At 37.5% G+C, this 25,727-nt stretch overlaps 1 protein-coding gene across 1 annotated transcript in view; it reads right to left on the reverse strand.

Annotated features, from left to right (window-relative positions):
- Positions 1–2,122: 2,122 nt before the first annotated feature.
- Positions 2,123–25,727, reverse strand: part of LOC131431081 (protein Wnt-6) — a 63,300-nt gene continuing 39,695 nt past the window's right edge. Inside the window, exons 3-4 of the mRNA XM_058596558.1 lie at positions 3,041–3,594; positions 2,123–2,974 (exon numbers count right to left, since the gene is read on the reverse strand). Of these exons, the coding sequence (XP_058452541.1) occupies positions 2,513–2,974; positions 3,041–3,594 (1,016 nt within the window). The 3' untranslated portion in view covers positions 2,123–2,512. The remainder of the gene's footprint in view (positions 2,975–3,040; positions 3,595–25,727) is intronic.

Here is a 25,727-nt window from a genome sequence, read left to right on the forward strand (position 1 = left end):
GTTGACCGGAAGTCATAAATAAAAAGCAAAAATTTAAAACTAGCTCAAGACGACTCTACGTCTCAAGACTAAAACAAATAGTTGAACTTAATCCGTGCAAAACAAATAATTCAGAATATTGAAAACGTGTGCAATGCTTTAACTAAATCGGCGAAAATCGATTGGGATTTTGTTACATTTCCCATTGTTAGTTTTTCGAATTACATCTGAAACTCTTACAGCAGGATTAACATTTATTTTTATTTTGTCGTGAATACGACTTACTTTACTATGGGGCGCCTTTTCAAAATTTACCCTGTACAAGATTGGGCAGAACTTTATCGCGAATATCTCTTGATGTACTTAACCAAGCAACATAATTTTTTTCTACAAGCTATCAGAAATATGATCAGGAATTTGTGATGAAATTTTCAACAGTGTTAGAAAATCATAAATAATTAAAAAATAAACGATTTATTAATTTTAGTTTGACGTAAAGCCGCCATAACTAAGTTCAGTTTTTGCAATGACTGAGCAGGAACATATATTGGAGAAGCCAAATGAAAGAAAAACTAACAGAAAAGATAATTTTTTGGAAAAAGATACGCTCAGAGACAGGACGCGAACCTGCGTTCTTATGCATTCCGTGCATTCGCGCTACCATTTCTCCTGTCATGTCTCTGAGCGTATCTTTTTCCAAAAATTCATCTTTTCTGTTAGTTTTTCTTTCATTTGGCTTCTCCAATATATGTTTCCGCTCAGCCATTGCAAAAACTAAAAAATAAAGTTTTCTAAAACTTTTGGAAATATTGAGGAAAATTCACCACACTTGCTTGCCTTTTCCGCACACGGACAACGGTTTTGATTGATAATTATTCATTTCTTCTAGTGGTTCAGACGGAACTGTATGTCGAGGTGTAATTCTCACATCAACATCAGAAAGAACAAACCAAGTATAAAGCGTGAAACGCTCTGGTTGTGCTTTCATTTGAAGCAGCAGTCGCCAGTAATTTGAGCAGACTTTTTGCGTGGTACAAAACCTCGTGTTCTCATTTGGACTTCGGTCGTCATATGGAGCAGTCGGCAATGAAAGCAGACCTTTTGCGTGGTATGAAGCTATCTGATAATCAAATTCGGATCTACTGTAAGCCTACCCGCATACATTGGGGATGCCTTGAACTGATGGTGGCTTCACATATACATACATATACATACAGTAATTAAAATTTGAACTTACCCTTTACCTAAATTACTCGTATTTTATTGAATTATCTGTTATGGTTGAATGCTTTAAATAATAGTCAAAATTAGACTAATTTCGTATTTCGGAATCGTGGATGCTCTAAATCGCAAGACACTTCAAAGTGGCAGCACTGTCTGCTGTTCCACGGGCAAAGCTTTCCCAAACAAGCTCTGGTGTAAATTAGGAATTCGATTGTCCTTTTCCGGGGCAACATCGGCGGAAAATTATTAATGACAAAAATTGAATAACGAATGCACTTTGGTTTTGGCATTGATTAATTGATTTTTGATGCTAATGACAATGTGCGACTGGTTGGTGACTGACTGTTATGCACCTTCGCCACGATAAATCCCACACGCAGCCAGTATCGTGACGTGGAATTTTAATTAATAGCCCCCAACTTTGGTGGTTGTGTTTCGAGGCCTTCTACCGGCAGCCTCCCGAGCCACGACACCATGCGAAGGCTTTCAAAATTTTGATATATGTGTTTTCGATTGGGTTCGATTGCCAATGCGGAGTGCGGGTGGCTGCAACAGGCAGAATTAAAGATTGTTTTTTTTTGTTCGACTCAGCAGCATATTACGACCATAAATTGTGATCACGAGAAAGACGCCATGGAAAACGAAAACAAGACTGGAACAAATCTGCTGAGCGAACAAATTTACAACTAAATTAATACTGGAAAAATGGTCGCAGAGGAGTGAAGGTGTGGCGAAAGGGAACAACGTTTTTATGGTGGTCTCCCTCAGAGTGAAGACAGAATCACATAAAAACGATATTAATGGTTTAATTGCACCACCACAACTGCTATCACGCGATACTATTAATGTTTTGTTTGAGTGTTCAACGGAGTATAAGTAGTTCAATGGGCGTTCTTTCGTTGAATGATGAAGCGGAAACAAGTTTTACAAGCCCAGATTTATCCACACTTAACAATAAATATTGCGTTAATACTCTATTTAATAGCGCTGCTTTCTTGGAAGCTTTACACAGCTACGGTTTGATTAAAGCTTATTCAAAGATCTGGTAAGTTGCACTGCTATAACACAACAAGTTTTATTTTTCAATCAATTTGATTCCAGTTCCTAAACAATTCAATCTATACAGACATTATAACTGATTTTTTTTAAATAAAAATTCCTCCTTCATCTGCTGTTGTCACTTCGATCAGTCTTGCCGGGTTCACTTGGAGAGTTCTTCTAGGAAACGTTTTTGCCAACTAGAAACAAATGCAGCGACTACAATCGTCTACCTAGCCTACCATCAACCTAAACGCCAACCTGGCCATTCCTATTTACAGCTGTAGACCTCTTTCACATCAATGCACGTACTGCAGGTAACTTCACAGCACCACTTAAAGCTACACTTACAGTTTCGCTTGACCTCAACCTGCTTTCTCGTTTGTCCTCGCTCACAGCACATCAGATTGCACCCGTCGACTCCATTGGAAGTGGCATTACACTCCCGACCGTGCGTACCCAGTGAACCCGTCTTCGGATTAGGCTCGCAGAAATCGTCCGAGTCTTCGGTGTAAACAAGATCCCGTTTCGTCGGAAGCTTGATCGACGGATCGTCCGGCATGAAGCTGTGACCGTCGTTCCTGGCTATCACCTTCGTAGCTCCGTCGAAGTGTTCCTTCAACCGGATTCCTACCTCGACGAAGTGAGGCATCTTCATCCAGCAGGTTCGCATGGTACAGGAACCGGATAGTCCATGACATTTGCACTCCATTCGCATAAACTGTTTGACGGCCTGGCGGTAGAAAAAAGAAAATGAAAATGTTAAAATCTTTTTCTCCGTTACCGAACCAACACTAACCAATCTTCCAGCGTTGTTGTTGTGTAGTTTCACCAGGGTCCGGATATCACTCTTCTTACGTAGCCTCGCGTCCAAGAAATCTTTCGACTTTCTGAACCCAAAGTTGACATTATCATCACAGCCACCCCATTCCCAGCTGCCGTCTTGTCCGGTGGATTTTGATTTTTGGTTTTGCAATGATTTGATCATTTCCTTTTTGTTCACTCTCGCCGAAGACGTTATACTGTTGTAGTTGTTAAAATTGCTATTGACGTTTCGATATGACGTGATCAGCATCGTATTGCGTGTTTTCATCTTTCTACCATTGTTCGGCCTACGGCTGCCCTTAGCCTTTCCAGAAGCTAAAGTTCCCGGCCCAGTTCCATCGATTCCAGCGATAGGCACGGTAACTCCGGTAACGCCCTCGGGTCCACCATTGACATAGCTCTGGACGGTCTTTTTCACGTGGTTTTGGCAAGAACATTCCACCAGATCTCCCATTGTGCAAGCCTTCGTAACTGCATACGTAATTCCAGCGGCTGTGATTGCGTGTACGAATGCTGTCTCGCGTGTATCTGAAACGGAAAACAACGAATCGCGTAAGTCAAACAAATAGCGTGTGAACCAAGCTCGAAACCAAAGCCAAAGCGATAAGACCTGCCTGACCAAAATTGAAAGTCAATATAAATTTCATCTTGAAGGTAATTGATAAAATAAATATCGTTTAATTTAATTACGTGCTGCCGAAGTTACTTGGCGAGCCGAGCGCCACGACAGCGGACCGGTGCCAACCTGAGAGAGATCTCTAAATTAGCATAAATAAATATTACTCCGAAAGGACGGTTCTGTCTGTGCTTCCTCGCGGGTGGCGCTAATTGATTTCAAAATACGCAACCGATGACCAACATCATTTGCATCTGCTAAATACTGCTGCCACCGCATTGACTAGTTAGTTGTTGAGATGGCCATTTTCAGATAGCCCGTCATCGGCTCACCTAACCAGTCAATTTCAGGCTGCCAATATTTGCGCACAATCAACTAGCAATTTTGGGCGAGCTCCTCAGTGTTCGCTACTCCCACGTCCGTCCCAGGCCTGGTGCTCGGAGGTGACAAACCGTTTTACAACTTCATCGTCGAACAAACAGCGTACGGCGGGAAATTTTGTTTGTTCCGCTAGCCCAAAGATGGATATCACCAAACTGATTGAATCATATTTCGAACCGACAAACAGCGGATTCGTTCGTGGTAAAATAATTCATCATCGTTTCGGTGGTGGGCAGAGGCGCCTAATGTCTCACAAAGCACTATGCTGCTATTCGATGTACAATCTGGTCATAATTGTAGAGTGTTTTGTAAGTATGAAGTGTTAAATAATTACTATTTTTTCTACTGTAATAAACATTGGCTAATTTTTACTGCTTAATTACATGAAATACACTCATTTGTGATATTGTTGTTGTTTGCGATACTCCACGAAATAGGTCCTCGATTATAAAAAGCTCTTCCATTCCATGATTTCAAGGATAATGTGTGCTCTGCAACATTGCGCGTGACGAATTTTCCTCTAAGATTTGATTGAAAACTTCTGATCCTGTAAACTTTATCCCAAAATGTCATTTTTCATACTTTGTTTTTCCAAAATTGAATGTCTTTTAAGAAGGAGAGCAATCCCAGGAATGAGTGGACGAAAAAGTGACAAAATCAGAATCGACCATGGCGAACCATAAGTTTTGAACCGATTGAGAAGTCAATCCGAATTATTAATGTACATGTAATAATTGTAGGTATAGCAAGCAAATAAACAATTGATGGAAATATAAAAAATGGTGTTATAATTAAATATCTAAGTATCTCAAGAACAGCTACTTTTAGAAGAAATGATATCATTAACAAATTTATTGCCTTCAACTTGTAGAATAATATTCTACTGTTTAAAAGATTATCTTTCAACGTGAACTTGAAAATTCGAATATATCTGTGAATTGTTTTAGTTGTAACTTCTTCATTTTTCAAAAGACACGGATGAGATTGCCATCAATCTGTAGGTTTTAATAACAGCTTTGAAATAAAAATTATCAAAAAAAATTAAAACCATGCTTTTTTTTATTTAACTTTTTCGGATTATTTTGTAATTATTGAGAAAAAAATCAAACATTTTTTTCAGTGTATATTTTTCTTAGAGTGCCCAGTCGATTCCCTACAACTTCTTCCTGAACGCCATTTTTGTACAATTAACGGTTTCCGAGTTACAACGATCTGAAAAAGGCAATTTTTGTGAAATGCAAAAATACATACGCCCTTTTTAAAAATCAGTCGTGAGTCGGATTGACTTCTCCAACCTATGGTTTGCCATACTGAAGCCATGTGCAAGGTTTCATCCAAATCGGAGAAGGTCGAGTCTGATGATCTGCTAAGCATTTCGGGAATTGCTTAGGGCTAACCAGTTTTTGCCTTTCTCATATAGAAAGGTTATGCAATCACTGTAAAAACCAACTTTTGAACCGAGGCCCGGAGGACCATTCGACTCAGTTCTTCGAGTACGCAAAATGTATGTATATGTGTATGTATGTGTGTGTATGTATGTGTGTGTGTGTGTGTGTGTGTGTGTGTGTGTGTGTGTGTGTGTGTGTGTGTGTGTGTGTGTGTGTGTGTGTGTGTGTGTGTGTGTGTGTGTGTGTGTGTGTGTGTGTGTGTGTGTGTGTGTGTGTGTGTGTGTGTGTGTGTGTGTGTGTGTGTGTGTGTGTGCGTATCTATCTTCCGGTTCCGGAATTACAGGATGATATGTACAAAAAAAATGAAAATAGTGGTTTTCTCAAAGTTTTCTCAAAGATGACTGAACCGATTCTCACAAACTTAGATTCAAATGAAAGTTATAAACGTCTTACACAAAGCTCCTGAATTTCATTTTGATCCGAACTCCGGTTCCGGAATTACAGGGTGATTAGTGTAAAAATAAAATTTCAAACTATTTCATCACTTTTCTTCGAGATGGCGTGACCGATTTTACCAAAATTAAGTTCAAACGAAAGGTTTCATAATCCTTAGAAAAAACTCCAAAGTTTTATCCGAATGCGACTTTCGGTTCCGGAATTATAGGGTAAAGTGTGTTAAAAATTTGATTTGAGTAAAGTGTGTTAAAAATTTAAATTCTAAATTGACCTCGTGACTATTCCAATTGGTAGCAATTATCAGTGGACAAATAAAATAAACCGATTCTGGCTATCCTGATTCCCGGTATCCAGAAGCATCGAAAATAGCGGTCATATATTCCAAAGTGGATCTCACTCAATTTTCTCAGCGATGGTTTGGCCGATTTTCACAAATGAATATAGGTTCAACAGAAAGGACTCGTGGTCCCATATAGAATTCTGAATTTCATCCGGATCCGACATCCGGTTACGGAATTACAGGGTGAAGATTACTAAAATATGTATATCGTTACTAAAAGCGGTAAGTAAGACACGTAAACTAATTTCTAAACTTGCCCCAAAACTGTTCCAATCGATTGTCATTGTCAGTTGACGGCCAAACAAATTGATTTCGGCTTTTTTGATTCCCGGTTTTCGATTAACGACCGGCTATTGTGACTATAGACTCAAAAGTGTCATATACGATTCGACTCAGCTCGTCGAGTACGCAAAATGTCTGTGTGTGTGCGTGTGTGTTTGTGCGTATGTGTGTATGTAACTTGCACTAATTTTTCTCGAAGATGGTTGAACCGATTTTCACAAACTTAGATTCAAATGAAAGGTCTTGTGGTCCCATACAAAATTCCTGAATATTATTTGGATCCGACTTCCGATTCCGGAATTATGCGGTAAAATGTGCTAAAAATTGTAAAAATAATTGCACCAACTTTTTTCGGAGATGGCTGAACCGATTTTCACAAGCTTAGATTCAAATAAAAGCTCTTTAGGTCCCATACTCAATTCCTGAATTTCGTTTAGATCTGATTTCCGGTTCCGAAGTTATGGGTAAAAAAATGTGCAAAAAAATGAAAATATGTTTTCTAACTTTTCTCATAGATGGCGCGACCGATTTTCACAAACTAAAATGAAAGGTCCTGCGGTCCCATACGAAATTCCTGAACTTCAACCGGATCCGACTTCCAGATCAGGAAATATAGGGGTAAGATGCGTTAAAAATTTTATACCATCACTGAAAAGGGCGAAAAACCGTACAAAATTTTCTAAATCGACCTCAAATCTTCTCCAATTGATAGTTTTTTATCAGTAGACGGTCAAACAAACCGATTTCAGGTATTCTTTCAAGAATCGAAGAAAATTATTTTGAAGAATACCACGTTACTATATATGATAGTATGATTGATATGAGATAGGCATCATTGCACCACTAGGTGGATTAAAACAGGTTTTTTAAATAGTTATCGTCGAAAAATGACAAATCCTTCATGAAAAGTGTAATACCAATAATTTTCAGAACATCAGTTAAATTTTTCCAATAAAAATACAAAAAAAATAAATATCTTGTTCTACACTGAAAAAAATTGATTGAAAAAATTTAAAATTGACTCTAAAAAACCATTTTTGATTTTGATACAATTTTGTCCCAAGATAAGTGATTATGTTTTCCAGTAACCATTCATGAATTGCAAGATGGAGACTGTTAAGCAAAACAAGTTTTTCTAACAAAAACTATTCTTTGCACAATATAAATTTTTTATAAAACAATTATCTAAACTGAAAGTCATAATTTCACCGAATTCAAATTTTAGATTCAAATTTTGAATCTTTTGTTGGAAATTTGTTTCTTTCTTCAAAATGCAAAGCAAAGCAAAGTTTTGGCATTACATTCCTTTTGTGGAATTTGGCCTTTCTGTTTCAACAGACTTCGCAGCCGATACTTAGTGTACAGAATCATTGCATGGCCAGTACTATGGATCCTACTGACACTAAGAATTCTTCCAGGTCGGGGCTCGAATATACGACCACTGGCTTGTAAGACCAGCGTCCTATGCATTGAACCGCCAACCCGGGACAAAATGCCCATCTTACAAAATATGGAAGGTTGGCAGGGAGTTATCTATGTTGGGGTAAAATTTCAATCAAATATAGAATGGCATGTTTTTGTTATTTGGCTTAAAATTTTCAAGATCGATTTTTTTCAGTGTACAACTCGATACGTAATTTTTACAGTATTGTTATTCACTTTTTTTCGAATTCAATGAAATCTTGTCCCATGTTTTTGATAAAAAGACACTGAAAAAAATTCTGAAAAACTTTTTTCCCTTAAAGTGTCCATTTTTCAATGTTTGAATGAATTGTAGAGAACATAACAGTTCGGCTGAAAAGTTCGTATCGTTTAATAGAAACACACATTTTTTTGCCAAAATTCGTTTTTATTATTCAACATAATTGCCATCAGAGGCGATACAGCGATTATAGCGATCTTCTAACTTTTCAATACCATTTTTGTAGTACGATTTGTCCTTTGCCTCAAAATAGGCCTCAGTTTCAGCGATTACCTCTTCATTGCCTCTAAATTTTTTACCAGCGAGCATTCTCTTGATGTCTGAGAACAGGAAAAAGTCACTGGGGGCCAAATCTGGAGAATACGGTGGATGAGGGAGCAATTCGAAGCCCAATTCGTTCAATTTCAGCATGGTTTTCATCGACTTGTGACACGGTGCATTGTCTTGATTGTGAGCTCACGCGGCACCCATTTTGCACAAAGCTTCCTCATATCCAAATATTCGTGAATAATATGTTCAACACGTTCCTTTGATATCTTTAGGGTGTCAGCTATCTCGATCAACTTCACTTTACGGTCATTGAAAATCATTTTGTGAATTTTTTTAACGTTTTCATCGTTAACAGCCTCTTTTTTTTTTAAATAACTGTTTATTGGAATATGAGTTAAAATTAAATTATTAAGATTTAAATTGGGTGTTCAGCCACAAGTGGTGACTTTTCAGCCCTATTATATACATGATTTGGTTATTACCATGAGGACATCATTTGCTTCCGCAATTCTGAGATTTTTGTGTAGCGAAAATTCTAAACCTACTTGCATTGTTAACGTTAACAGCCTCTTTTGAACGTCCACTGCGTTCATCGTCTTCGGTGCTCATATGACCAGTACGAAATTTTGCAAACCACTTACGAATTGTTGCTTCGCCCGGTGCAGAGTCTGAATAACACTCATCAAGCCATTTTTTGGTAGCGGCGGCACTTTTTTTCATCAAAAAGTAGTGTTTCATCAACACACGAAATTCCTTTTTTCCATTTTTTTCACAATAACAAAAGTAGCTTCACTCAAAATGCAATATCTCACAAACTAATAATCTGACAGCTGTCAAATTTATACACGTACCTTTTGAAGGTGGGTACTAACTGAAAATGGTATGGATTTAATTCTAGTGGCGCCCTCTCATAGAAACGATACGAACTTTTCAGCCGATCTGTTATTCACTTATCTTGGGATAAAATTTTATAAGAATCAAAAAATGGTATTTATTTTTTCATTCAGATTTTTTTATTCTCGCTCATATGCGCTTAAGCTTAACGTGGCCGTTCAACAATAATAAAAAAAATTGTTTTTTATTAAGGCTGGATTTAATCGTCATCTTCTTCCTTGAATGAGAGACGTTTTCATTGCTATCCAGTAAATGAAGGAGGAGCAGTGGTTCGCTATTCACGCTACCGTCAATTGATTCGGTCAATATTGTTGGCGGACCTGTCGTTATTACTTTCATTTGCCCAGGTGTTGGGCGTTTTGTTAGCTGCTGCTTGCACACCTTGTTCTGCATAAGATACGACAGATAGATTTGTTGTTGAGGATGTTTCATTATTGCCCAAGTAACAATTTTTGTTATGCTAGCTTATTTGTGACTAGTTTGCAACCAGATATTTGAGTTATTGTTACTAACATCTAACCACTTGCGTGACTCAAAAAGCGCAGTTTCTACTAGTTTCTATGTCGGTTAAAAATAAGTTGTCGTTACGTTGTAATGCCATACTGAAATAACTTATTTTCCATAGCTTGAATATAACTTATTTTCAAGTAAACTAGTTGAAACTTTGTTGCCATCGACATTATAAACATTGAATGAATCCATAATGTTTTCCTATCAACAATAAAAAGACAGTATAGTACTTGAAATTAAAAATTTAATACAAGGTACAAATTTCACAACGATTATAAAACTGTCGAGCGGAATTCAATTTTACTTAACTGTTTTTTTATGCGCCGTCAATCAAAATCTGTTTATAAAAATATAAAGAATAAACAACAAAATAATTTTGTGTTCAAAATGCTCAAAATTGTTCCAAGTTGAGTGATTTCTCATTATTTTAAATTCATATATCATGAGAATTATAATATTATCAGAATCAATGTTTCTACATTGTTTTCTTCGAGTTTATAATAGTGCATAGAACAAAAATTATTGTCGTCAAAAAGTAGTTTAAAAAAAAGTAATATCCTGGTTTTATTTACGTTTCATACACTTTTTTAAACTCCACATTGTGTTCGCCATATTCAAGCCAATAAAAGTTTTTTTGGTTACATTTTCGTTATCATAACGTTGCGAAAACCTACCGATAACTACTTGAATCAATGCAGAAATTGTATGTTATAATCTTATAATATCAAAGTTATTGCTACATCACTTAACCGTAACGATTTACATATACGCTTACGTATTTATAATGGTTTCGCAACCTTTTTTTTAACTAGTAGCTAAAACCAGAGCTGTGATTAAAGATATGTTAGAATCAAGTAACGATAACTTACAAATGATTGCTAGTTCAATGTTTACGTTATAAAGAAACACTGCCGTCACCTTGTTTCAATCAGCATAACATAAAAAACATGTTCGTGCTCTTGTTGCAACATAGTTGGGCTAAGCGGTATCAGAACTAGTTACGGGTTGCTAATATTGGAGTCAAATAAACTTATTTTCAACTAGTAGCTAGAAGCATAGTTGTTATTAAAGATATGTTTGGATTAAGTAACGATAGCTTATAAATTATAATTAATTTAATATGACAAAATGATGTGGTGATTTGAAACCTAAATAACTATTTCGTAACTAGTTGTGTTATGAAGAAACATTGATGTCACCTTGTTTTAACCAGTATAACATAAAAAACATATTCGTGCTCTTGTTGCAACATAGTTTGGACTTAGTCGCATCAGAACTAGTTGCGGATTGCTACTCGGGTGTTGATGTATGTCACCGATGTGCTCGGGTTATTTGGAGTTGGCGTGGAGGAAGCGCCGTTGTCCTTTGGTGTAAATGTCTTCTTGTTAAGTTTATCACATGGCTCACTATAGTGAACAGCTTTTTGGCAATATTGACATGTAGCCATCTGATTGTCATAGGCAATAAGTGATTTGCATGGAACATTTGTATCCTGGTCGAATATCACATAGGAAGGTATGCGTTTTTTACGCACGACATTTAGAACACCGGGGAAAGAGTTCTTCCAGACTTTCTTTTCGATGGAAAGAATTTCTTCGTATTGGAACATAATTTTTCAAACATAAGGATCGGAGACGCTTGAGGGTAGATCATGCACACTCACTTCTATAGCACTATCTTCCATATACACTGGTATGTTGTACTTGATGATTTCATGCTCCACATTGTGAACATTGTTATTGTCTTTAGCGAATTGAATTGAATTCAACTGTCTATTAAACTGGATGTGAACAATATTATTTGTATTGTTGCATTAATGTAAATGCACACGTGTTCAAGATTCATTTGCTCCTCACGCCAACCTATAAGTTCTAGTGTTGAAGGTCTATTATTGCACTGTCTGAAGTCAACAACAATTGTATTCTTTCGTATTGGCTGCGGTGGCTTTTGTTCATTTGGTTCACTCGTTACGAGATCGTTCTATTGTTCGCTACACAATACTGTACTTGTTTTTTGCCGTTCCGAACGTACATAAGCGATTTTGTTTTTTCGACTGACTTGGATGAGATGTGCAAGCGAACTGTTTTTTTTTGTTAAACGATTTTATTTTTTTTATGACAAGTTTTTTATTGTTGACAATAGATATTTGAAATAATTGGTTTACAAAGCATGCAATGTGACATTTTTGGACTAAGTCTAGTAATCCAGAAAGCCTTAGATAAAATAGGATATTTACGAGAGCCAGCGTATAAAAGTAGTCATTTAAGGCTTTGTTACCTCTTGGGTACCGGTTTGTGCTAAAGTGCATATGATTAAGTTTTATTATTTACGTTTCGCATTCCGCTCATCAGTGCATTAGCAGATTATGATAAACGGCTAATGCCACCTCGCCTCTTGATTCGTGAGTAGTTCAACTAATGCACTGATGAGCTGAATGCTAAACATAAATAATTAAATATAAAAATAATTCTTCCACATACATATTTTCTAATATATATATTTACCTGGCTGTGTCCAATGTGAGCCGTGTAAAATAAATCAATAGAAAAAAGTCGCAATGATATTGTTTGTTCTTTTTCCTATTGAATAATAAATTAGTGCAATTTGAATTTATGGTATTACGAACAAATGGATATTGTAATAAGAGCCGACGAGAGAAAATTCGGGTCCGAGGGGATGGCAACACTACGGACTATTCAGGAGATATGGGTATGGGAATATAATCGGATTAGGAGAGTTTTAAATACGTTAACTTGACAAAATAATTCACATGTGAAATTTTAATATCTTTTATTATCAAAATTTACAAATAATTTTAAATTTTCGAATTTCTGGTTCCCCTGAAAAGTTCGGTCCGTCCGGCCCTGATTGTAATTGTATACAGTAAGATTTGCAAACGACAATAGAATCGAGAGTAATATATCTCGAAAGATGCTCTGTTCTCTATCCAATATCAAGTTTGTGTAATTTTTCACATTGTTACTCATTCGTTTTTTATCAATAGCAGAGCTTTTAGTTTTGCTTAGTATTTTGATGAACTAGTGAGAGTCCCAATTTATCACAACTCTGGTATATCTTCTAGAATGAATTGCTGCATTTTTATATTTTTGGTGGTTTCGTCTTGTTCTTAGTTCGGGTATCATGATACATAAAGTATAAGAAACATATTGAAATTAATTTATATTGAAGTTCCTAGTGAATAATTACCCACAATACATTACCCGAAGAGTTCCGAACTGAATGTTCAAAAATCAAGAAAAAAAAGAAAGACTAATTTTACCGAAACCGTAGATTGGGAAAAATGAATTCCGACTCTATTATTAGCGATGTCATAATTTCATCGGTTTTCTCCAGTTTTGTTTCACTGTGCAAACGTATGAGAATTACTTCACCAGGAAAATGAATAAACAACCATACTCAGATGGTACGCATCGCTGTAATACGATTGGCAAAGGAATATCGGCGAACTTCCATTAACGAATGGTTTATTTATTAGTCTTCCGTCTTTCAGTCTCATTGGAAATCGTACCGCGGCTAGGTTGGATATTTCGAACGTTTATTTACGTACTGATGGAATTGCTGGTAAGATGTACTTTGCAATTTGATCGTTATTATGAAGTTTCGAAATATGGTTAACTCACCGTAAGAAATAATGAAGCAATTCATTTGCTTACCAAATCAGATCAATCGAATAATAATATTTTCGGTGTACTTCTCGAGAAAATGCCCCCACAATTTCCACACACCGGAGAAAATAAATTGCAGAATTTAGTTCCTCTTACAGATCGTACACAATCGTGAAAAATGTCCACATGTTTCATGTTGAATTGCCGATAATTGACGTCTGTACTCAGCTATACCGTTCGATCCAGATTTCGTTCAAGCGTCACCCCCGGTCCCGGACATTTCCGACTGTACTGATCTTTTCTTGAATTGAAAAATTTAAATCGAATGTAACGATATTGTCATCGCAATAAATAACATTCATCCAAACTGCGGTACCCTTCAGCTTGGGAGCCATTGTGGGTCGCGCGCTGACCCACAGTTAAATACGATTATTTTTTGACGGAATTCTACCGATCGTACACCGCAGAGTTGGTACCGGTACATGTACCTGTATGCCAAGTCAATGATCGGATCGTGCCCTTCGTCGTCGATCAGTTCGGGATGGGAAATGCCGAAAAAAGACTACCGTCATGAGCTTGCCCTTTATTAGTGACAGCCGTCAGGGATTTGCCAAGGGGTGGTCGAAGAGGAGGCACGGTACAGCAACGTGACACACTGTGTTTACCGTGGAAAGCCCTGACCCAGGAACGGTCGGAGATTTGTTAGCGATCGGATCAATAAAACAAACAAACAGCCTACCTTGTCTCAGTAGCCGAGGTCTGTTATTGTTTTTATGTCCCCTGCCACTGGTGCACTGACTGCAGCTGTCATGTCAAATTGCCAGCAACGAGAACGGGCGGGGGTCAGCTAGACAGCCAGAGGGCAATTTTCTCTTTTACAACAGGATCTGGCAGAATGAATGTTGTCGTTCGCGCTCCTCTGGCCGGAGTCCATGCGAGGAAGTTCCACGATGCCCCGATCAAGCCATTTTGGGCGGAATCTGGATGAACGGGCCGCAACTCTGTGATCAGCCGTGGTCTAACAGAGGGACCGCATGATCATTATAATAAATGAATGCATATTGAGTAGTGCGGATTATCAATGCATTCTCACCCGTCCATCTGCATAAATGTGGCTTTCGTGGGATGGATCCGTAACCCTTTCGAGTCTGATGTTCGGTTGAGTAAGCTTAAATTTTATTCCAGAGTGTTTTATTCCTTAGTACAAAAAAGAGCAATAGAAGCATTTTATCTTAAAGTTCCAGGTAAGTTTTTTTCTGTTGCCGGACTCATAGGTGTAGACGATGGGTAACTATTGAGGGTAATGTTTTTTCAAATGCCGTTGAATGGATGTTATCTTGATGCTCGAAATCTGCCACATTACCAAAGAAAATTTATTAGTAAAAATGGAACTATGAAATTTTTTGATGTGGAACACATCTTTATTTTCTATGTAGGGGTGCAAATCAGAAACTCAAGGAAAAATACACTTAGAAATATGGTCAGGTTTTAAACACTTACAGCTCAGTATACTTTGTATCAATTATTAATATTATTTCATTATTTGATTGGAAATATTTCTACGATTCGATTTGAATGTATCAAGCCACGTATTTTCAATCATAAATGATTGAAATTTTGATTAGTAGCGAGCAGTGTCCTATTTTGTCTGCTAAAAATCTCCGGCATATCGGATTTCCCTGCCATAGACGACGGTTTTGAAGGAGTAAGCGATATATCAAAGGGAAAGCATCGCTCTGATTGGTTAATCGATGCAAAAGCGATGCTGTTGGAAGCACGCGAATCTATAAATAGAAGTAAAATTATAGCCAACGTTTTAGTCCTACGCGTAGCATACTAGAGGTAGGTTGTTGCTAGACAGCAAAACAAAAAGTGACATACCTTATTATAAAAAAAAGAACCGGAATTTGCATTTTAAAATTCCCGCGCTTGTCCAATCGGTAAACTTTTATTCTCTCAACGTTGGCAACACTTTTATACACATTCTGTCAAATTTTGACGCATATCGTACGATTAGTGTTTGTTTGGCGTCTATACAAAGAAGTTGAAAAATTTTCGTGTGGCGATTTTTATAATGGATGAAAATTTAGAACAACGTGCGTGCATCAAATTTTGGGTTGCAAATGGATACAAGTGTTCCGGAACGTTGAAAATGTTAGAAAAGGCCTTTGGTGAATCGTGTCTAGGAAAAACACAGGCATAACGCTTCAAAGGTGGTCGTACAAGCTTGGATCATGATGAGATACCTGGCCGCCCAACACAATCTGTTACTGAAGAAAACATTGAATCGGCGAAGCAAATCGTGTTGCAAAATCGTTCTGTACCGATTAGAGAGATTGCTGTGTTGTTGGACATCTCCAATGGATCAGCCGAACACATTTTAACTGATGTTTTGGGTTTGAAACGCGTCGCTTCTCGGTTGGTGCCACACCATGATAATGCGCCGGCTTACCCAGCGTTGGTTGTGTCGCAGTTTTTGGCCAAAAACTTAACCAATATCATCAACCAAGCACTGTACTCTCCAGATATGGCCCCGTGTGACTTCTTCCTCTTCCCCAGACTCAAATTGTCATTGCGGGGAACGCGTTTTGAGACCATAGTGACAATAAAAGAGAATTCGCTGCGTTAACTAAAGGCCATACCTTCGGCGGCCTATAAAACTTGTATGTAAAATTGGATCAAGCGTTGGCATGCATGTATTGCCGCAGGAGGAGAGTACTTTGAAGGCGATAATAAAGGAATTCATTAAAAATTGAAATTTTGCGTTTTTTAATAAAATTCTGGTTATTTTTTGATCATAAGAGAAACGATTTGAAGCTTAAATTGGTATGCTCTGATCTTGTGTCATGCAAGTTCGGATGAAATTCCATGTTATGTCGTTATGTCTGAGAAATTGACAACTACCCAGGGTAAATTTTGAATGCTTAAGATTCATTTCTCGATTGATAATGAGAAAAAGTTTATCGCTTCAACCGAAATCGCAAAATGGCAGAATAACTTCTTGCATACAAAACTTGAACACAAGCTTGGCGAAGAGGAGCTTAAATATCAAAATCGTATCGCAAGTATGTACAAAGATATAAGATATATGCATGTACATTTGGGATATTGGTGTAATTTCGTCGGCTATAAAACAAAAAATGTTCGGTGTTGGTTCCTAATCAAGATCATTCTAAGCAGACTCTAGTGCAATAGAGGATTCAAAAATGTGACGATTGATTGAACTGTTTGATTGTAGATCATTTGAAATTTTGGTTGCCTTGTTCCACATCAATGGCTCGAACAACCCCATGGTTCTGATCCTTGTTGTTTTTAAGAGAGTCTTTATAACATTTTACCCTGTCAGCAACACAAGATAAAACGAAAATTCTAAAACCGTTCTATCCGATGAATGAAAACGAAGGTAAAATATAAATGGGCAAAATAATAAGAGCGAGATTTGTGAACTGAGGTCAGCAGCAAGCAGTGATACAAAGAGGAACTCAACTTGTTCATGCAAAGCATCATACACGTGTTCAGGACTATTTATTTGGGTTGCTTTATGGCATTCGTTTTCACACATATATGGGAGTAGCTCAGTTGGTATAGCATCTCCAGGTTGAGGAAAAAGTTTTGGATGAAACTTTTCCACTACTACCATGATCAAAAAGTTTCTGGAATCACCACCGTGTAGCGCTCTCAGTCAACCGATTAGGTTTTTTCTAGGTTGCCATATCTGTCATTGATATTCTATCAAATTTTCAGTTTGATACCTGGACATTTGTAAAAGTTACGCTGTATTGAGTACATCTGCGATTGTGTGTGTTCTTGATTATGTACAATTTTCAAAATGGAATTGAATTTTCCACAACGAGTTTGCATCAAATTTTGCGTTAAAAACATATTTAATGGTGCGACGATATTGCAAATCTTAAAAGAGTGTTTCGGCAATGATACTCTGAAGAAAACAGTCGTTTATCAGTGGCACGAGCGTTTCAGAAGTGGCCGCGAGTCTGTGAATGATGTTGAGAGAAGCGGTAGGCCATCGACATCGAAAACCGACGAAAACATCAACAAAATCAAAGATTGGATAAGCGTAGACCGTAAATTGACTACTAGAAAAAAGACAGAGGAATTGGATATTCATTTAGGGGTTAGCCTATGTTTGTGCTTAGGGCACATAACCGTTTTTACTGTTCTCTACATTTCGTCTTAAACTCGTCAGTGCAGAGCAGTTCAAATTGTGTATAAATGTTTTGCAAATAGCATTAACTTTACGTCTGCTTAGCGGTTCAAGTTGAACTGTTTAAGTTTGCAATAAGCAGTTCAATTTGAATTGCTCTGCACTGACGAGTCTAAGACAAAACTTAAAGAACAGTTGGATATTGCTTTTGGGTCCGTTCAATACATTTGTTTAATAATTTGGGCCTCAGACGTGTCACTGCAAAACTGGTGCCGAAAGACCTGAATTTCATGCAAAAAAAGGAACCGCGTTGACGTCGCAAAATACATGATTTTCAATGCCGAATTTGACCCAACATTCAACATACGGAATATCACTGTAGACGAGAAGTAAATTTACGAGTGCCGCGACCGAAAAAATCACGTCGTTTTCAGTCGAAAAAGAAGGCGATACTCACTGTTTCATTGATTACAAAGGTGTTCTGTATCATGAATTCCTTCCACAAGGCCAGACCTTCAACAAGGAGTATTATTTGGGCGTTATGAGACGTTTGCGTGATGCAATTCGCCGAAAAAGACCAGATTTGTGGGAATCAAATCGTTGATCTTGCACAACGATAACGCACCGTCACACAATGCCATCATCATCCGCGAACATTTGACTAAAAACGAAGCGAATACCATTCAAAAACCACCGAATTCACCTGATTTGGCTCTCTGTGACTTTTTCCTATTCGGTCGACTCAAGAAACCGCTCCGTGGAACGCGTTTCAGCACCCGAGATGAGATTATGGAAAAATCGCAGATGGTTCTGATGGTCATACAGAAAACTGAATATGAAAAATGTTTTGAGGATTGAATCAAGAGCTGACATAAGTGTGTTGTAGTAGATTTGGATGAATAATCTTGTATTTATAATTTTCTGAATAAATTCCGGGAACTTTCTGATAGAGGTAGTAATTTTAAATTTTTCGCAGTTTCATTTTCTTATTTTTCTTCAATCTGTAAATCTGATTAGAAATACATTTTTACCATGCGAAGAAATCGAATACATTTTTAGTTTGTACGAGTTTAGAATCGAACTCAGGCTAAGTCAAATGTGATGGTCTCACCTACTATGTTATACCCATACATATTCTAATTTCAAACGTCTCCTATTTCCTAAAATAAAGTATTTTTTGGGAACGAGCAGAATGAACAGAACGAACAGAACGAACAGAACGAACAGAACGAACAGAACGAACAGAACGAACAGAACGAACAGAACGAACAGAACGAACAGAACGAACAGAACGAACAGAACGAACAGAACGAACAGAACGAACAGAACGAACAGAACGAACAGAACGAACAGAACGAACAGAACGAACAGAACGAACAGAACGAACAGAACGAACAGAACGAACAGAACGAACAGAACGAACAGAACGAACAGAACGAACAGAACGAACAGAACGAACAGAACGAACAGAACGAACAGAACGAACAGAACGAACAGAACGAACAGAACGAACAGAACGAACAGAACGAACAGAACGAACAGAACGAACAGAACGAACAGAACGAACAGAACGAACAGAACGAACAGAACGAACAGAACGAACAGAACGAACAGAACGAACAGAACGAACAGAACGAACAGAACGAACAAAACATAATTACTCAAATAATCTTAATATACATCTTCATGCTATTTAAATTTTGCCGAAATAAAACCAATTTCTTAATATTTTTATAGAATAAGGAGTAATGCGTCAGAACTTTGCACGAGCTGCGTGAAAATCTGAACTACTCAACCACCAAGTTTACGACATTGATGAATTTGATCAAATCAACTGTCTTCGAAATAAATATTAGAATTGTTCGGGAAGCGTGTATCGACTGAAAGGAAGAATAGATCAGAAACTGTAAAATCGTCGAAAATAGCAACCAGCTGATGGAGGCGCCGTCCTAACCTCTTCGTCTGAGATGTCGTTTACCATTTTCTTCTACCTTTTCTTTATCTCTGTTGCATTCTGAGTCACCTTTTCACTCTTCTCCAGCTTCCCAAATATTTCCCATTTGGACAAAATGTCCCTTTCGGAACATCTTTCCCGTGGTCTCTATACCAAGAAATTCCCGTGGACTCGATTTACCATTCCCGAAGATATTTCCGTAGCCTCATTAACACTTTATCATTTCTTCGCTGTAGTAGCAGCTTGCCAAATCAGACCGAAACTTTACTAGTCCCCTGTAGGCTTCAATGTATAAGACTATGACCTCGGGAAATTGCTAGATTCCTGAGGGGAATCAGCCAAAACCCCGACTCCACTTTGGACGACAAAAGTTACTTCCCTCTTTCAAAGACGCAGATTCCCGCAAACGATCGATACTATTCAACGGATAGTTGTACTGTACATCCGAATATAAAATATTAGTTTAAACATAAGTTTGAACAGAAAGTGATGCTGTATATTGTCATTTCCGAGAAAGGCATTTCTAAGCCATAGTTCAAGCCATCTGGGTTGGCAATCAATCAAGATGTGTACCAGAACGAATGTTTGTTAAAAGTTTTGATCCCGTTTTTTTCAAAAACATCATGCTGATGGACAATACGTGTTTTGGCCGGATAAAGCGTATTCGCATTGCGCCAAAAAACACAATCGTTCCTGAATACCCATCCGATCCCATTTGTACCCAAAAACCAAAACCCGATAAATCTACCTCAGTGTCGCCCAATCGACGATTTCTTCGGGGTTTTGAGCTCCTTGGTGTACAAAAATAACTGGAGAGCCACGAATTGATAACAGTTGATTGGTAGAATCAAGAGATTCATTCGCAAAGTTGACATGAAGGCCGTACAACGCTCCTGTTCCGACATCAAACGGAAGCTTCGCCGAACATCCGATTACGGACCGTTTTGAAATGTTCACTATTTTTTTTTTCAACAATGAACAATGTATCTTTAATTTCAATGAATCAGATCTTCTCCAAGTATGTTTGTCTTTTTTTGACAGCTTGAGAAAGAAATTCCACAATTTTAGTTGGCACCCGTTATAAATGCAGAAATCTATCGATCTGAGTGTCTGCAGAAAAGATTGCTGCCTTTATATTAGAAGCATAGTACACCTTCACTGTATTGGCCGGATTTAGCGTCGGCTCACTATACCAAAACCACTCTCAATTTGTTTGCGGAAAAGGGTATAAGTTTCGTAGAGAAAAATATCAATCCACCAAATTGCCCTCAGCTTCGACCCATCGAACGTTACTGGGCAATCGTGAAGAGGGTCTTCAATAAGACTGGTCAGGCAGCTGAGAACATGCAGGAATTAAAAAAAAATGGGCTCAAGCGTCCAAAAAATGTGATGCAACACTTGTCCGGAACTTGATGAAGAGCGTTCGATCAAACAAGTTCGAACATTCCTGAAGGAATAACTTAAATTTTATCCGGTTTTCATTATGCTCAAGTTTAACCTCGTACAATAAAGGATCAATTTTTAGTTTGAATAAAATATCGTTTTTTATCATAATTTGAAAGAAAAATTTGTGGATAGCTTAGTTCCGATACACTCCTTAAAGTTTCGTCCGTACCGAAATAATTTGTTCCTGATTTCGATACTGGCCTCTGTCAAAGGTTGATATACCTTCCGACTCGAGAAATCGATTTTCGATTATTCTAGGGAATGTGAGAGTGATTCTATTTCATTTGATGAATTAAAAAGGATCAAATAGTACATTTTTTGATTAGTTTGTGAAAATTTTTTATCGTTTGACTGGGGCAAATAGTAGTAAGACTTCTGAATTATATTTCGAGCGGAAACCTTATTCGTCGGAATATTTTTTTTCTAGGTCGATGTGACTGTCAATGACATTTGTGCCAAGTGTCACGTCAAAATATTCATTAGTGTTTAGTATACGTCTGTCTTTCTTTCTTTTTCTTCAACATCAACTGATCGGAGGTGTGGTGCACTCCGAATTCCTTCCAACCGGCCAAACTATCAACAAGGAATACTATTTGAGTGTGATGCGTCATTTGTGCGAAGCTGTTCGTAAAAAATGGCCGGAATTATGGGCCGACAACTCTTGGTTTCTGCACCACGGTAATGCATCGTCAATGCATACTGCATTGATTCTTCGTGATTTTTTCGCCAAAAATTCAACCAATATCGCTCCGCTACCACCGTACTCGTCTGATTTAGCTCCGTGTGAATTCTGGCTATTCAACAAACTCAAACTACCGCTCCGGGGAGTTTTGAGTCCTTTTTGAGTCAATTGAAGACATCAAACGTGAATCGCTACGCGCATAGAAGACTATTCCGGAAATTAGCAACTATTTCGAGGATTGGAAAAAACGTTGGCACAAGTGTATTGGGGCCGTGGAAAATTATTTTGAGTGGAACGAAATAGATTTGGAAATAAAATAAAGAAATAAAGAATTTTGAAATTATTAACAAAGTCTAACTATTTTTTACCCACAGTAGTATGTGGAATATTGTAGATACCCAAGATACGGCCCTTATCGAAAAACGAAAACCTTTTCATTTTGAAGTCATTTGCAGTGAGCACGATATATTAAAAAAAAAAAATAAATGGATTAATGAATTCCAAATTTTCGTAAATTCTATTGCTAGTTCGTGAAAAAGGGCTTAGCGAAGCAAAGATTTTACTTGATTGGCAATATTTTTCCGTAAAAATCAATATTCAATGTTTTAGGAAAAAACATTACCAAGCCAGGGGAATCAGCCAAAACCCCGACTGGGAGTCTTGGAGCGGGCACTCACGGCCTCTTTTATTCACCGAGTCCCAGGACGTTAAAGTGCGAGGGAGATTTTGGATGTGCGGAAGTCCTAATCGTGAAAAAAAATACCTTTTTTCCTAACCTATATTGAATACGATTGGGGCTGGATCTCTCACGATGGTGGCGTCCGAGGTGACAACGAGGGTATCTTAACGGAGGGCGATGGTGAGAACGGTGCTGCTAGGTTCTGATTATTTCACGGGTATCGGTCGAATTTCGAGTGATCTTCGGTACATCCAGAGACTGACGTGGTCAATCTAGAGTCTATCCGGAACTATGCGATGAGACGGGATAGAGCACGTGCTGTACTTCCGCCACAGGTCGATATCTGGCAATATATATATTTGATGTCACGGTGAGGATGCTCGCGCATGCCCCCAATTTAAGTAAAAATAACGCCGACTCTGCAGAAACTTGGAAAAACTGCCAAAACTTTTGGTAGGACTCTTGTAACCAAGTTCGTGCTCTACGATGGATCAGCTTCAATCGCCACCCACCATCGTGACTCCAACGCAGCCTAATTTTTCGAACTCCACTGTTTGAATCGACCGTTGGCTAAACACTAACTGAACACAGATTTTCCTACACAATCCACACAAAACTTTAATTTTTTGGCATTAAAAATGCCTTACTCTTCACTATATGGGGCCGGGTGTCAATTAAAAGTTTCAAAAATAGTCGCGTAACCTTTTTGTGTCATAATTTTGAACGTTAATAACTCGGTCATTTGTTGATGGATTGTTATAATTTAACAACCAATCGATTCGGAAACTTTTATCTTAAACATATATGACGACGTCTTTTCAATAATTCAATAGCATACTATTGAAAAAATGGTTGGAATCGACCTATGTTTTCATCTACCAATCCCTGTTGTACAAAATGACGTCAACTTTTTGTTCGGCATAGGAGGCTTTGCGTCATGCATAAAAACACCGTATCGTTATGCGTAGTACGAAGAGAAATCTATAAATATAGGCTGCACAAAATTTCTTTGCCTAGTTGATGTTCGACTGTGAATGAAACAAGTAGCTCGTCCAGTGAGCTGATGACTGGATTGTATATGCGTTCACTTACTGGATTGTCGCTTTTGCATTATGTGTTGGTGAAATTTCCTGTTGTCTGCGCAGCACCATGTTCGCTTGAGTATCTTATATTTCATTTAGCTCTTGAAGAACCGAATCAGCGTGGTTACCGATTCTTTTGAAATATCCCATGTATTTAGCAAATTTTTGGTCGATTTTGCCATTAAAAATGCCTTACACTTCGCTTTCCGAGGCTGGGTGTCAATTTAAAACATGCAAGACTAATTGCGTAACATTTTTCTGTCATAATTTTGAACGCTTATAACTCAGTCATTTGTTGATGGTTTAATATAATTCAACAACCAATCGATTCGGAAACATTTAACTTAAATTTATGAGATAATCTCATTTGAATATTTCAATTGCATACCATTGAAAAATTGGTTTGAATTAAGTATTTTATTTTGGTTCTCTGGTAACTATCAGGCTAATTTAGAATTATCGGCGATAGATTTTTCGGATCTAATTTGCAGCGCTTGTTCCTCGAGGATTTGTTAATGGATTTTCCTCATTTAAATGATTCCAAAGCTTCAATATTGTAAGCTTAAAAATGTTTTCATTTTTCAACGGATCGGTTTGTATACTTAAATCTCCATTCCCATACGAACAAAACGTGACAATGTGACTGAACAAGTTGTTGTCCCACCAGGAATTAAACGCTTCAAAAGATTCAAAATTGAATTCTGAAACTTATCTAAAAGCGGTCTCCTCGGTTTAGTAGTATAATTGAGTTCCACAGGCTCACATATACAGTACAATTAGATGCAATATCATATAGTATCAAAGATAAACTCAAGGTAAGTTTACCTGCGTTTTTACATGTATCGTTTGAATAGGAACCCTCGTAGAATTTGGTTAACCGCCAGTTTCAGTTCAATTATTATTTGCTTCAAAACAATAAGAGTCTGATGGCTACACACGTTGTAACTATGACAATGTTCATTCATGTGTTAATAACATCAAGTTACAATATGAACAAAATTCCGGAACGACCATTATTAGGTTAAAACTGGGGGTAAATAAACGATATAAATCAAATTAATAAGTTTGTACGTTTCTCGAAAATTATCATCATAAAATAAAATAGTTTTATTTGTTCAGGTTTAAATCTTTATGTTGTTTGTATCCAAAATTGAGCTTCCAAGTATATTTGAAGTGTTGTGAAGTTTAGTGTATCATCATCATTATCTTCTTTATTTTTGTATTTATTATGAAGACCCTAGAAACGTTTCATTTTTAATGTTATTGTGCTCGGTTGTGTCTTGAATACAACCCTCTAATTTTTTCATTCCAGATTGGACAACTAGGAGCGTTACAGTGAAGAAACAGTGTGTTGAAATATTAAAAGGCTAAAGCGTTATAAAAAAAAATCGTTGACTGCAGGATAAATAATCAGTTAACTAATGTGGTGGTTCAACTAATGAGATGACAGTTTGTTTTGTTCAAAAAGATGAGTTCTTAATTTCCTGCGAATGAATTGGATTTTAGTAACGTGCTTTTCCGTTACCCTTAAGAGTTCGTATTTTGACATCTTCACTAACTATTGTAGAAAATTCATAAAAATACCAGATCTAGTAATAGATAATCAATCAATCAATCGTTTTATTGTTTTAAATCATGATAAAAAATATCGCACTTAAATAATAAAGCCTTAACGTTTTAATGCTACATTAGAACAACTACAAAAATATAAATTAAAAATAAAAATTCAATGATAAAACTCATCGAATCCTGGTTGTTGAACAAGGGCTCCAGTGTATTTTATCGGTGTTGGTGACTGGATGTCGAGAAAAAAACTTTTCCAAAGTCAACACGAACCATGTTTCAGGACTGAAAAGGTTCACAAACTTCGGGATGATCTCTCTCCGGTAGTCATGTCACAGTGAAAATTGACCGCGCATGTCGTGTTCGGATCACCTTCGTCCGTGCACCCGGGCCCGGTGCCATTCGCGGCGTTTGTTCGCCCCGGAGTGCATTCTATCTGCCAACCACAAGAACGGCAACCCAAGCGGGATCAGCTTTGCCGGAGTTGTATGTGCATTTTTCACCTCGCACCGATCAGTCGGGACTCTATATTTGAAGATAAACAATCTCATTGAAATTGTCAAGATTACATCACTTAAATTCAATGTACATTAACCGTGATTCGATCGCATAAAGTTAATTTAAGGTA

This window comes from Malaya genurostris, chromosome 2 (genome assembly GCF_030247185.1).
Source record: "Malaya genurostris strain Urasoe2022 chromosome 2, Malgen_1.1, whole genome shotgun sequence".
NCBI classification, from domain to species: domain Eukaryota; kingdom Metazoa; phylum Arthropoda; class Insecta; order Diptera; family Culicidae; genus Malaya; species Malaya genurostris.